This window comes from Manduca sexta, chromosome 5, assembly GCF_014839805.1.
Source record: "Manduca sexta isolate Smith_Timp_Sample1 chromosome 5, JHU_Msex_v1.0, whole genome shotgun sequence".
In the NCBI taxonomy this organism is placed as follows: Eukaryota; Metazoa; Arthropoda; class Insecta; order Lepidoptera; family Sphingidae; genus Manduca; species Manduca sexta.
The window spans coordinates 7,422,930-7,437,149 of NC_051119.1; the positions used below are offsets into that span (position 1 = coordinate 7,422,930).

General features: G+C 45.6%; 1 protein-coding gene across 1 annotated transcript; it reads left to right on the forward strand.

Moving 5' to 3' along the window:
* The first annotated feature begins 621 nt into the window (after positions 1 to 621).
* Positions 622 to 13,192, forward strand: LOC119190749 (S phase cyclin A-associated protein in the endoplasmic reticulum-like). Its single transcript, XM_037443388.1, is given in 15 exon segments — positions 622 to 655; positions 1,523 to 1,680; positions 1,903 to 3,058; positions 3,097 to 4,541; positions 4,897 to 5,074; positions 5,354 to 5,532; positions 5,790 to 5,879; positions 6,195 to 6,353; positions 6,582 to 6,622; positions 6,794 to 6,923; positions 9,791 to 9,952; positions 10,776 to 10,924; positions 11,638 to 11,983; positions 12,364 to 12,473; positions 13,081 to 13,192. Coding segments are annotated over 15 exon segments (4,449 nt in total).
* The last annotated feature ends 1,028 nt before the right edge of the window (positions 13,193 to 14,220 follow it).

Here is a 14,220-nt window from a genome sequence, read left to right on the forward strand (position 1 = left end):
ACTTACTAATATTATACAATATACATATATGCGAAAGTTTGGATGTTTGCTACTCAAGCATTTCGGAACAGCTCTACGGATTTGAATGAAAATTGGTACGAAGATAGATTACAGTCTGTAATAACATACAGGCTAGGTACGTTTTAACCTGGGAAAATATAAAGCAGGATTTTTTATCCCGGAAAACTTTTTCATACGGGCGAAGCCGCGAGTTAAAAGCTAGTCAAGTAATAAGCAAGCGTAACGATCACATTATAATCTGATTGATCCATCTTTGCTATTGATCCGGAGATTTGATAAAAAACCGTTTAACATTGACTCCGTATGAATGTTTTATTTCAAAGTATACTTCCATTTTGCGAAACAGTAATTAGTATGAAGTAATTGTCTCTTTTTAAGTAAACTGTTTGCCCAGATGTGATATTAGTCACTCTGACTAAATATAGGCAGTTACTTGCCCGTGACTAATGCCTGATACAAAGCTATGTTTAGAGTTTAACTTGTTAAGTAACGTTGTATAGACAGTTTTAAACAGGAAAACAGGAAATTTATAAACGTCTGTCTGAAATACTACGAACAAAATTGAATCATTTTTAAAAATATTTTTGCTCACTTTTCCAAATGAATCTTGAAGTACTTCGGGAAGATTGTTATGGTTATTAACTCTTATTTAAGAGCTGATGTAGACTTTCTGATACAGAAATAATTTTTCACAATTAGGATTTATGTAACAGCTATTCCATTGGCAAGTTTTTTTATTAAGTACCGTCGATTTGTATATTTCTGCCTTCGAGCAGTTATATGAAAGCTTTATTGTATTTTAGTATTAAGGAAGTGTATTGCGTTCCGTGATCAGCCTATGTAGGTATATCGGGTTCCAACAGGCCGGCATAATTATGTCGACTGTCGAGAGGTAATCATCTCTCGTCAGTCGACATTCTAATGGACCTCACTCCACTTACCAGGTGCAGAACTCTACTGTGCTCACTTTACTGTGCTCGTATAATTTTTTGACCTATATTGTTATACTTGACAAGATTTGTGGGAACGCGCAGTCGAGTGCTGGGTAGTATTTTATTAATCAAGGTTCTAGACGGCACAATTACTGTTTAGTGTTTAAGGTAGGCGTTTTCGACCGAACGACACACTCGCCTCGTCACTCAGTTGCATTCTTAAAGATCTATGAACTCTTGTGGAATTTATATGATACCTATGTTAGTATACCTATGTGTAGTTTATATTTAAGTGTAATAAAAATGAAAGCTTTAAACATGCCGAGAGGAGTGCAGCTGTTCCTCTTTACTCTCGAATTTACTATGTCTTCACATTTTTGTACTGGTCTTTAGTAGACGGAAAAACGCATGAGCACAGATGTAGAGTGGTGAGAGCGAGCTGTATGCACACTATCAGTAATTGTGTGAAATTATTAGGATTAGCTATAAGTAATATAATACGATTTAGTCCTCCGAAACTTCAGAACGCTCATAGCTATATTAACTCTAGGAAGATATTCTTTACACAGCCCGCGTGGCGCGTAAGCCCCCGCGCTCGTCAGCGCCGCCACGCCGCGCCGCCCCGCGCCCTTCTACAAGGCTGCGCTCCGCTTCCGCTGGCAGGGACAAGCGCTCTGAACTCAGGGCGCGCTACTGGGCGCTGCTGTTTGGAGACTTACAACGTGCTGTAAGTTATTTTTTACTTTGCGAGTAAATGAGAAAGGTGGTGGATCATGTGATGAGATAGTAAGCGTTCACCGTTCATATTTGAGTGAAATTTTTTAGGGTAGTTATGCCTTCGTAACTGCATCCTCTTGCAGGTTCATAAAACTACTTATAGTATAGTTATTCTTTTAAATAATTGAGATGTTATTGTATTTACATGCGATAATTACGTTATCTCCTACAGATCGGTGAAATTTACAACACAGTTGAAGCTCACGAGAACTTAAACGAGTGCCAAGAAGTTATATTAGTTTTGGAGAATTACACACGAGATTTTAAAGCCCTAGGCGAATGGTTTAGGTTGAAGTGGGAGTACGATAACACTCCCCCGCCCCAGAGGCCACAGAGTCTAGCATGGGAGATAAGAAAGACTGATTTTGTAAGGCCCGAGTCTCGACGCACGCACTCTGTAAAAAGCTCACCGTCTGTCTCTGGAAAGAATAGTCCATGCCTCTCTGGCCACAATACGCCGAGTGGCAAGAATAGCCCGAATTTAACTGGCAAAGCTAGTCCAGGCAGCGGCAAGATAAGTCCGAGGATCACCGGTCATAGCTCTAGTCCTAAAGCGAATATCGAATTCTTTAGTAGCAAAATTTCATCCAAAATTGCCACGAAGCCCGAGCCGAAAATGGTTAAGGAAACTTCTAGGCTTTCTGATATCAAGGAGAAGGAAGTTAAAGAGCTTATTGAGGAAAATAGTATCGAGAATGAAGTAGAAGTATTAACTAATAATACAAAAACTGATGACGAGAAAGATCTGGTGATCCAAAATGTTGAAATTGGCAAAGCCAAAGAGCACGCTAATGTTTGTCCTAAGCCAGTGATTATAAAGTCCCAAAAGCGTATAAATCAGGACACGAAGTCCAAGGAAGAACTATCGTCGCAAGCCAAAGCGTCTATTGCGAAGTTAGATGCTATGGAAAACGAATTTCTTGCCAACCAACTCATTGAAAATGGCATAAAGAACGACAATATGATCAATAATGATAAAGAAATTGATTCAGAAACCAAACGTATGGTGAACGGAACAGATAAAATCAAAGAAGAGAACTTAAACGGAATACACATGTTTGAAGATTCTATTACAACTCCTAAAGATGTAGATAAAACACGTGATTCTGACGAGAAAGGAACTAATACGGAGAATTCTCCAGTTAAATCTGAAGATAACTTTGCTGATGTTTCAAATGAAAGTTCGCCCAAATCGGAAAATGAGACTCTGATAATTGAAACTATTACGAATGGTGAAAAGATATCTAACCATATTAAAACCCTTAATAAAGGTAAACTTAAGATCAAGGGTGAGTTAGAAACTATCAAAATATGTGATGAGAATTCTAATGAAAAGGAAATATTACCAATATTTATAGAAAATAACATTCCTAAAGAAAAGAAGAGAAAAAAGAATTAAATCAGAAAATGGAAACCAAATTCTCCGATACAAGCAAGGACGTAGAAAACAAGGATGAGGCAAAGAAAGATCTAGAGACAAAAAAGCCCGAGCCAAAAAGGCCAGCGTATTCTCAAGCGGCTGCTAAACCGAAACAGCCTACTGCAGCGACGGCTAAAGTAGAAACTAAAACACCGACTCGACTGACTAATTTGACCAGAAGCAAAACGGCTGTAGATATGCGACCATCAGCAGCTCCTAAAACGCAACGCGTGCCTAAACGTAACCAAACTAACAAGTGCAGCTATCCTTTCAATTTAACCACGGGTAGGACAAGCCTATTCGATACTCCAGCTAGCAAACTAGTACCAAAAAAGCCTATTAACAGACCCCAAATGGCATCCGGTGACGCGAAACTACCACCTAAAGTGGATGTAAAGAAACGACCTCCCAGACCAACTTCTTTAAAGATTAATGACAAAGGTGATAAAAAAGAAAACATTAACCCAGCTTTAGAGAAAATTAAAGACTGTGACGAATATAGCAGCTCCGATACGATAGTCACTCAGATCGACATATCACGGATTGAATCGAGTGAGAGTCTTAAAACTTTAGTACCTGAGGAAGGACAAGACGTAGCGAACTCGATTGAAGTGTTAAACGTGAATAAAAGTGACAATGAGGGTTGGCTAACAGTTAAGTCAAAAAAGTTGAATCGCGAATCGAAAAAGCAAGGACGATCGCATTGGGCCAATCGCTTCCACCAGCCCTCGGCCACAACAAGTTTGCCCACATTAAATATGATCGAGTCCCCCAAACAGGAATCGAAGCCGATCATAACACCAAATCCAGATAGGGCCAAGTCCGAACAACCTCAAAACAAGCCGGAAAAGGTAGTCCAAGTCGTGGCTACTGAGAAAGAAAAAGAAAAAGAGCCGAAGCAGAAAGATCCAGCGATGATTCGTCAGAAATCTGACGTGACCGGTTTAAAAACACGGTCCAAAGATGACCCATTGAAATCAGATAAACTTAGCGAAAACGATGAGAATGATTTGACTAAAAACAGGCTGCATTCCTCTTTAGAAAGTCTGCCCATCGGTCTAGCACGATCGCAGGAGAGCACTGAAGACACCTTCGATTTCGACAAATGGAAAGAGGAATTCAAGTTCACTTTCAAATATCTTGATGAAGACGATCCTATGTCGGACGATAACGAGCTTCTAAGAGCTTGCGATCCGTCGGAAATGTCGGAAATTGCGGAAATGACGTCACAGATTGAGGAGAATGAGAGGAAGATAAGTCTTGCGTTGGATTTCCAATCTGAAGAGGACCAGAGAAAGCTGTGTGAGGAAGAGGATTTGTTGAATAGACAGATCATGGAGCTGCAGCAAGTTTCTGATATAGATCTGGACACGGAAACTGATGATACAGAGGTAAGAATTATTGCTTGAAAAATTTGACTCCTCCCATTCAGTTAGGTCACATTTTTACACAGGCTAGTGTCTTGTCTTATTTTATATTTTTCTGTATTACTAAATTATGCTAGATGATTCTCTATCTCCAGAAGGTGGACGAACAGAACATAACCGTCCAGTAGCTCCTCACGAAGGCTTAGTGGTACTGCTAAATCAATTTTTCCGCGAAATATAAAAAGGTACTGTTGTGGTATGTTTTCTATACTCAGGGTGGTGCTATGAAGTACGTTGTAAATTAAAATTATTATTATTCATTCTAATTAATGTAAAATCCGGGTGAGGTTAAAATAATGTCCCCTCATTCTCTTATTAGACAGACGCGGAGATTCTCTGCGAGGACCAGTCGGCGACATCGAGGCAGTCCAACGAGAACCTGACGTCTCTAGCTGCCAGTCTAGAAGATCAGTACGAGACTGCATTAGCTGGAATGTCCTGGGCGGAACGGGTCGACACCCTAGTCGTCCTGGAGGCGTTAGTGGCTAGAGATCCGGGTGAGAAATGGGATATTTTTCTTTACATTATTAAAGAGAGTAAGGTAAGGTCAAATAGTGATCCATTATTGATAGAAGGTCAGAAATCGAAATTAAATGAAACGAAAGGCCAATATTTTAAATATAATCAAATAAATCATATCCACCAGTTATCAAGTTAGATTGACAGTGTTACTTGTATTTGATCACCTGGTTCAGGAGGCAATTCCTCATACGAGTAGATAAGCACAGCGGACCTACCCTTCGCTCTCATGGGTAAGATCTTTTTCATTTACCTAGGTCGGGCCCAACAACTCCACGCGAAGCTGTCCCAGGGTATCAAGCGGCGTGGCAGCTTGCAGGACGCTCTGCGGAGACTCCAAGCCAAGCAGGCCCGGGCAGAGAGACAGAGGCTCGAGTATCAGACGGAGAGGGCCAAGAAGATCCACCAGCTGCTCGCCAGAGTTGAGGAAGTTAAGGTTTGTGGCCCTATGTCTTAAGACATACTATTTATTTAAATGTAAATTTGTAACAAGTATGGGGTGTGGGCTTAAAAATCATACAATTCATGGGACGTAATTTATAGAAGGTTCCTTATTAATCGTCGAATATATCGTAATGATCAAAATATTTCTTAAACTACAAATAACTACCTACAATAATTAACTACATTTTAATAATTATGCAATCACACGATATTAATCTCACTTATTTCGAATATAATTTTTTTAACCAGGTTGCAAAAAACCAACTGATAGAAGAAAAGAGACTGAGAATGGAGAGGCGCTTGGCAAAAGCAGCTGAAAACCGAGACCAACATTTAAAGGTAAATAGAATTGAAAATGTCATAACAAGGCCTAGAAAGTTTTTATTTACAACCAAATGAAGGTTACAAACCTCATTTCGCGTCATCCTGACAACAACAATGTCATAAATCACATTGATTACTCTGGCTACTATTTCTTTATGGTCTTACAATGAAAATTAAAAATCTGACTGGTGGCGCCACTATCGCATTTTCGCTTTAAAGTTAACGTTGCCAGTACAAGAAATTAGTTCCATATTTTACCACAACATGGCGAGGTTATTGATGTATTTTTCTAGTCAGACTTTACATAGTTTTTTTAACCATATTTGCCAGGACATAGTCCGCAAAGCTCACGACGAAGAGGAGAAGTTGCGTGAGATAGCGTTCATCAAACAGTTGGAAGCCGAGAACAGGAGGCACGAGTTTCTCGACCAGTGCCGCTCGCAGAACACGCGCCTGCGACAGATGAGGCGCGAGAGACTCGACAAACTGGTATGTGCTCCTGACATTAACAACAACATTGTACGGCTATTTAAAAAAAAATAAGTAAAGTAGGCAATTATGGACATTTCGAGTGACGTTTTGCGATACCACTAGAGTGTGAAAACTAGTTGTGTCTCTGTCTACCCCAAGTTTAAAAGACGTATGTGTGTATATTTTATTCAGTTAAATAAAACGATGGGTTGTCTAGCGGGCGTCATGAGGCGTGATGTGTTGCAGGAGCTGAAGGCGGCGCGCGAGGCGGCGGTGGGCGCGCGGCGGCAGGCGCTGGAGGCAGCGCGGCGCCTGCGCGTGGCGAGCCTGCTGCAGCGCCGGCGCGAGCGCGACGCGCGCACGCGACAGATCCGCGAGCGCACGCAGCGCGAGCGACACCACGCCGCCAGGAGAAGGTACCACTCTGTCACCAGTACGTCAATGTTACACGTGATAAGACAGGCGCTGGAGGCGGCGCGGCGCCTGCGCGTGGCGAGCCTGCTGCAGCGCCGGCGCGAGCGCGACGCGCGCACGCGACAGATCCGCGAGCGCACGCAGCGCGAGCGACACCACGCCGCCAGGGAGAAGGTACCACTCTGTCACCAGTACGTCAATGTTACACGTGATAAGACAGGCGCTGGAGGCGGCGCGGCGCCTGCGCGTGGCGAGCCTGCTGCAGCGCCGGCGCGAGCGCGACGCGCGCACGCGACAGATCCGCGAGCGCACGCAGCGCGAGCGACACCACGCCGCCAGGGAGAAGGTACCACTCTGTCACCAGTACGTCAATGTTACACGTGATAAGACAGGCGCTGGAGGCGGCGCGGCGCCTGCGCGTGGCGAGCCTGCTGCAGCGCCGGCGCGAGCGCGACGCGCGCACGCGACAGATCCGCGAGCGCACGCAGCGCGAGCGACACCACGCCGCCAGGGAGAAGGTACCACTCTGTCACCAGTACGTCAATGTTACACGTGATAAGACAGGCGCTGGAGGCGGCGCGGCGCCTGCGCGTGGCGAGCCTGCTGCAGCGCCGGCGCGAGCGCGACGCGCGCACGCGACAGATCCGCGAGCGCACGCAGCGCGAGCGACACCACGCCGCCAGGGGAGAAGGTACCACTCTGTCACCAGTACGTCAATGTTACACGTGATAAGACAGGCGCTGGAGGCGGCGCGGCGCCTGCGCGTGGCGAGCCTGCTGCAGCGCCGAGCAGCGCGACGCGCGCACGCGACAGATCCGCGAGCGCACGCAGCGCGAGCGACACCACGCCGCCAGGGAGAAGGTACCACTCTGTCACCAGTACGTCAATGTTACACGTGATAAGACAGGCGCTGGAGGCGGCGCGGCGCCTGCGCGTGGCGAGCCTGCTGCAGCGCCGGCGCGAGCGCGACGCGCGCACGCGACAGATCCGCGAGCGCACGCAGCGCGAGCGACACCACGCCGCCAGGGAGAAGGTACCACTCTGTCACCAGTACGTCAATGTTACACGTGATAAGACAGGCGCTGGAGGCGGCGCGGCGCCTGCGCGTGGCGAGCCTGCTGCAGCGCCGGCGCGAGCGCGACGCGCGCACGCGACAGATCCGCGAGCGCACGCAGCGCGAGCGACACCACGCCGCCAGGGAGAAGGTACCACTCTGTCACCAGTACGTCAATGTTACACGTGATAAGACAGGCGCTGGAGGCGGCGCGGCGCCTGCGCGTGGCGAGCCTGCTGCAGCGCCGGCGCGAGCGCGACGCGCGCACGCGACAGATCCGCGAGCGCACGCAGCGCGAGCGACACCACGCCGCCAGGGAGAAGGTACCACTCTGTCACCAGTACGTCAATGTTACACGTGATAAGACAGGCGCTGGAGGCGGCGCGGCGCCTGCGCGTGGCGAGCCTGCTGCAGCGCCGGCGCGAGCGCGACGCGCGCACGCGACAGATCCGCGAGCGCACGCAGCGCGAGCGACACCACGCCGCCAGGGAGAAGGTACCACTCTGTCACCAGTACGTCAATGTTACGTGATAAGACAGGCGCTGGAGGCGGCGCGGCGCCTGCGCGTGGCGAGCCTGCTGCAGCGCCGGCGCGAGCGCGACGCGCGCACGCGACAGATCCGCGAGCGCACGCAGCGCGAGCGACACCACGCCGCCAGGGAGAAGGTACCACTCTGTCACCAGTACGTCAATGTTACACGTGATAAGACAGGCGCTGGAGGCGGCGCGGCGCCTGCGCGTGGCGAGCCTGCTGCAGCGCCGGCGCGAGCGCGACGCGCGCACGCGACAGATCCGCGAGCGCACGCAGCGCGAGCGACACCACGCCGCCAGGGAGAAGGTACCACTCTGTCACCAGTACGTCAATGTTACACGTGATAAGACAGGCGCTGGAGGCGGCGCGGCGCCTGCGCGTGGCGAGCCTGCTGCAGCGCCGGCGCGAGCGCGACGCGCGCACGCGACAGATCCGCGAGCGCACGCAGCGCGAGCGACACCACGCCGCCAGGGAGAAGGTACCACTCTGTCACCAGTACGTCAATGTTACACGTGATAAGACAGGCGCTGGAGGCGGCGCGGCGCCTGCGCGTGGCGAGCCTGCTGCAGCGCCGGCGCGAAGCGCGACGCGCACGCGACAGATCCGCGAGCGCACGCAGCGCGAGCGACACCACGCCGCCAGGAGAAGGTACCACTCTGTCACCAGTACGTCAATGTTACACGTGATAAGACAGGCGCTGGAGGCGGCGCGGCGCCTGCGCGTGGCGAGCCTGCTGCAGCGCCGGCGCGAGCGCGACGCGCGCACGCGACAGATCCGCGAGCGCACGCAGCGCGAGCGACACCACGCCGCCAGGGAGAAGGTACCACTCTGTCACCAGTACGTCAATGTTACACGTGATAAGACAGGCGCTGGAGGCGGCGCGGCGCCTGCGCGTGGCGAGCCTGCTGCAGCGCCGGCGCGAGCGCGACGCGCGCACGCGACAGATCCGCGAGCGCACGCAGCGCGAGCGACACCACGCCGCCAGGGAGAAGGTACCACTCTGTCACCAGTACGTCAATGTTACACGTGATAAGACAGGCGCTGGAGGCGGCGCGGCGCCTGCGCGTGGCGAGCCTGCTGCAGCGCCGGCGCGAGCGCGACGCGCGCACGCGACAGATCCGCGAGCGCACGCAGCGCGAGCGACACCACGCCGCCAGGGAGAAGGTACCACTCTGTCACCAGTACGTCAATGTTACACGTGATAAGACAGGCGCTGGAGGCGGCGCGGCGCCTGCGCGTGGCGAGCCTGCAAAGTCTTCGAAACTTCGAGAGAAAACTATAATATAAAAACTGGGATAAAATCCGAAACATGGTTTTATTTGGTTAAAAAAACCCAATGTCTTACCAGTTCTTCGAACCCAGGATTATCTTGTCCGCAGCATTTATTCATTGCTATGAGACCGAGGCCACAATAAAATTTTGTGTTTTCGATATAAAACTATGGACTTTGTAACAGGCGGAAGGCGTGAAGTCGCGCCTATCAGCGCTGGCGGCGGCGGCAGAGTTGGAAGCCGATGCGTTGAGATCACGCATCCGGGATAAGCAGGATGCGAGCCAGCAGAGGCTGGAGTCGCATCTGCAGGCCATCAGGGAGAAGGCCACGGGACCTCGACAGCCGGTGAGTTGATACCCATTATTATGTAAATACACCATGTAAATGAATATCGTAATCTTAATTGGTGTTTATGTGCACTGCATATGACTGCGTTTTCTGTGATAAATTTTTTGGTAAAAAATTTATGAATTTTATCTATATTAACGTATGTTTTATCCTTTCATAAATAATAATACTGCCGTCGTAATGAAAATAGCGTATGTACTAACTAATAATTCTATTTAAAATTGAATCAAGATTGAGTTAAATACAGTCAGTAAAAAAACAAATTTAACAACATGTTTGTTCTCGGTATAATATTTATCTAAGAACGTGTTTTATGACAGCAAAATTTATAGATTGTGATATTGCAATTTGGCCTTAACATGAGTGATAAATTATAAGTAAATGTCTCGTATTTCTCATGCGTAATTTGTAGTATCTGTTACAACTGTAGCGGCGTGACCGTCGCGCCTTAGTGCTCAACCATCCGTCGGTCTAGGTAGACTCTAGTGTACACTCGACTTTATATAGCCCTGAAGTTTATAACCTAGATCTTAAAAAAGTTCGACAGTTATTTTTTTATTACACGTACAATTTTTATTTAACCATGAATATTAAAATAAAACTATTTACAGCGAATGTTAGATATTAAAACCAAAAAAAATCGGATTTTATCGTGGTTTTTATATTATAATGTTCACCTTACACATCTTCGAAACGTCGGGAGAAAATAATAATATGGAAACCGCGATTGTATCCAATTTTTTTTTTGTTTTAATATTTTACATTCGCTGTAAATATAAGAAATCATGATCATTAATATTCCGAAATATCTTAATTCAAGACGACATCGGAGAGTCACGACCAAGCGTCCAAAGAACAGAAAGAGATAGAAGAGGCGGCACAAAGGATGGAGCAGGAGAGGAAAGAGCGGGAGAAGCAGAAAGCGATAAAGAAGAAAGCGAGGAAAGTTAGGCAGAAGTTGCTTGCTTCGTAAGTATTATTGAAACAAGAAACCGGAGAATATGTAACTTAAGGTTATAGCTTAAGGTCCATTTTTCATACATTTTGTTTCACCTTTAATCTGGGTAACTAAACAAGTATTGACAAGTAAAGAATTTAAATTCACGTTACCCAGTTATGAAAAATGGACCTTAAGCTATAACCTTAATAGTATGTTTCTATTGCTAATACTTTCGGTAAGGTTGTCTAAGTTCTATCTCTAAGAAAGCACGTAGTATGTTTATATTGCTAGTTATTCCGTTGGAATTGTCTGTGATGTGAGGAGTTGAAAACATCTTCGCTGTTTTATGCCTAAGAAAACAAAAAATGTAATAGTAAAATCAATATTACACTTCGAATTTATTTTGTATAGCGATACTATTGTGGTCGACATGGGGCATTTTGTTTGTAAAATAAAACGGCTATAATCCAACTAATATGTATCTAGTTTTAACTCGCTGCTATGCTTGCGTGATAGTTTTTGTAGCATAAAAGTTCCGCTTAATATTTTCTCGGGATAAAAACAGCCTACAGCACTCAGAAGTAATGTAGCTTCCTATTAAAGAAAGAATTCAAAATCGATTCCGTAGCTATACGATTAGCCATAACAAACCTTACAAATAAGCTCACAATTCTTCTTCTTATTATACTAGTATATAATATTAAAGAAGTATCCTAATTCAAGGCCAATTTTCTTTTTATAGAAGCATCGACGTCTTCCCAGTAGAAGACTCACCAGACATCCATCCACCCACCAAATTAATAAAAGTGCTTAACCAAATATCGAATGCTATTGCGCCACTCCTCGAAAACGAACCGGAAAAACGAGGTATCAACGGCTTCGAAGAAGACCTCAAGAAAGATGAAGGGAGAAAGAAAGAGAAGAAGAAGAATAACAAGAAGTTATGTAAAGCTGAGTCGGTGTGCAGTTCGCTCAGTGACATGAGCAAGGGAAGTGGAAAAGAGAAGAAACCAAGAGCGGTGGCGGATATGCCACTTCTGGAGAAGAACTTGAATGAACTGCATCGGATGATGGATAGGTTTGATAAGGTTGGTGTTTGTACCTTGACCGCGGGAAATACAAATCTTCGCCATGTTGTGCTGAAGTGTAGAACTAATTTCTTATATTGAACGTTAATTGAAATGATAAAACAAAAGTGGCGCTCTCAAAGCAGATTTTTTTTTGGTCACCTTGTAGTTAGAATATATCGATTAGATATTGCAATATATAGATTGATATTACACGCAATTGTCGAGTAGCAAACAATATCGGTACTAAAAACTTGGTTTTGTATTAAAATGAAAAGCATCGACAAGTTTTTCTTGTACAATGTAAAAAATATTATTTTCTGGAGTGAGCCACATGATTTCCGATGGATATTGATCATCAAGATTTTGAGAAAAAATATGTAAGATGTGTATTGTTTTAGACGTCGCAGGATAAGACCGCGTTCCAGAAGGCTCAGGGTCTCCAAGTTTTGGGGCAATTGTTAGCCGTCGCCTCCGAGAAGGAAGATTTAGCCGTCCAGTTCAGCACCAAGTACGTACTACATACATGTATAGTTCTACTACTACTCTTCTTTCCCTTACCTTTTGGGGTGGACCGATATCCCGGGGATGTCCTATATGCGCCTAAGAAGGCCACTGCGAGTTTTGGCGGGTGAAGGGTAAACATAGACTAAGAGACTCGGCCCAATGCTCGCTTGGATGATGCTATACTCTAGTGAGCCGTAAGATGAAACCAATATAAACGTTCTCCTCTACATCCTCCAAAAACTTCACACACTTCAGACAGTTCCCAATGCTCTTGCTAGAAAAAATATATATATTGCGCAAAAAGTTCTAGATGCGTTTGCACTTTGCACTAGCGGCAACATCCTACTCGCAACCATCCATCATTCTACTTGCAAGCTCAAAATTTCCAGAAGTCACCTTGCAATGACGATTACACGCTAAAAATCGGTTGCGGAAAATCACATCGAAAAAATAATTAGGCAGAACAACGTGACTGTGCCGACCGTCTGGGGTGTTATTATCTCTTGCCGATCGATATTTTCTTTCCGCTTCATTTCACAACATCACCGTAAAACCACTTTCCCGTGCTAAGATTAAGAAAAGCTACTGCAAGTATTGTTACTCGTGCGCAGGTCGTTGTGGTCGGCGGTGCAGATGGTGTCGCGGCTGGCGCCGAGCGCGCCGCGGCTGCTGGCCACGAGTGCGCCGGCGCACCTCGCGCGGATACTCTCAACCAGCTCGTGAGTAGCGCTCATCTTTTTATTTTTACTAGCAACCCGTCCAGGCTTCACGTCATTTAGAACATTAGGGCGTCAAACTATCTCTATCAAAAATTTTTCTTTGCGGTTTTCAACTGGGAAATTAAAATTCTGGATAAAGATCCTGCTTAGCATTTTTCTGGGATTATAAATAGCCTATAGGCCTGACCACCGAGCCCAGGGCCTCAAACTGTCTCCATACCAAACTTTATCAAAATCGGTTCAGCTGTTCGGCCGTGGCCGACCCGCACGCGTTAAAAAAAAATCCGAGATAAAGTACCATCCTAGTCTAGTCCAATATTTTTCGGGATTATAAGTAGCCTATGTCCTTCCTGACTCAAATTATTTCCATACAATTTTTTTTCAAAATCCATTTTTTATAATATTTTAGGATAATTTGTATACCTAAAACATTTTGTATGTGAAGTGAAAGTTGATATTTTACATCATAGTGTGCCATGTAGCCTAAATCCTTCTTCGATGCTGATAAGGCTATCTAATACAAAAAAATATATATTTTTTTCCAATTCGATCAAATATTCTTTCGTTTCATTCCTGAAATTAGCGCGTTCAAACAGACTCAGATTTTCATATTAGTATAGACTATAGATACAAGTTACAACGCCATCTAGTTATATGATTATAAACTACCTTAATAAATGCGAGACGTAAACAATATTTTGTCTCCAAACCCCGCCATCTCACGACACTGTGACGTACTAAATGAGTGCAAACGTAACATAGATGGAGCTAATAGTATGTTTTTAACGATAGATATTTTTATTGTATACACTTTTAACAAGTATATTCTACCGATAGACACGAACTTCCATATAAACTATTTGTTCAAAATCTGGAGTTAGAACTTAAGTTCGCTGCAGCGCTAAAACATCAATCATCGTCTAACCAAACTTTTTAAAAACATTTAGTGCTAAAGCGCTTTAAAGAAAAAATCAGTAAAATGGCAACCAATACCGGATTGCAATACACTTCAGTTGAACACAGTGAGAACAC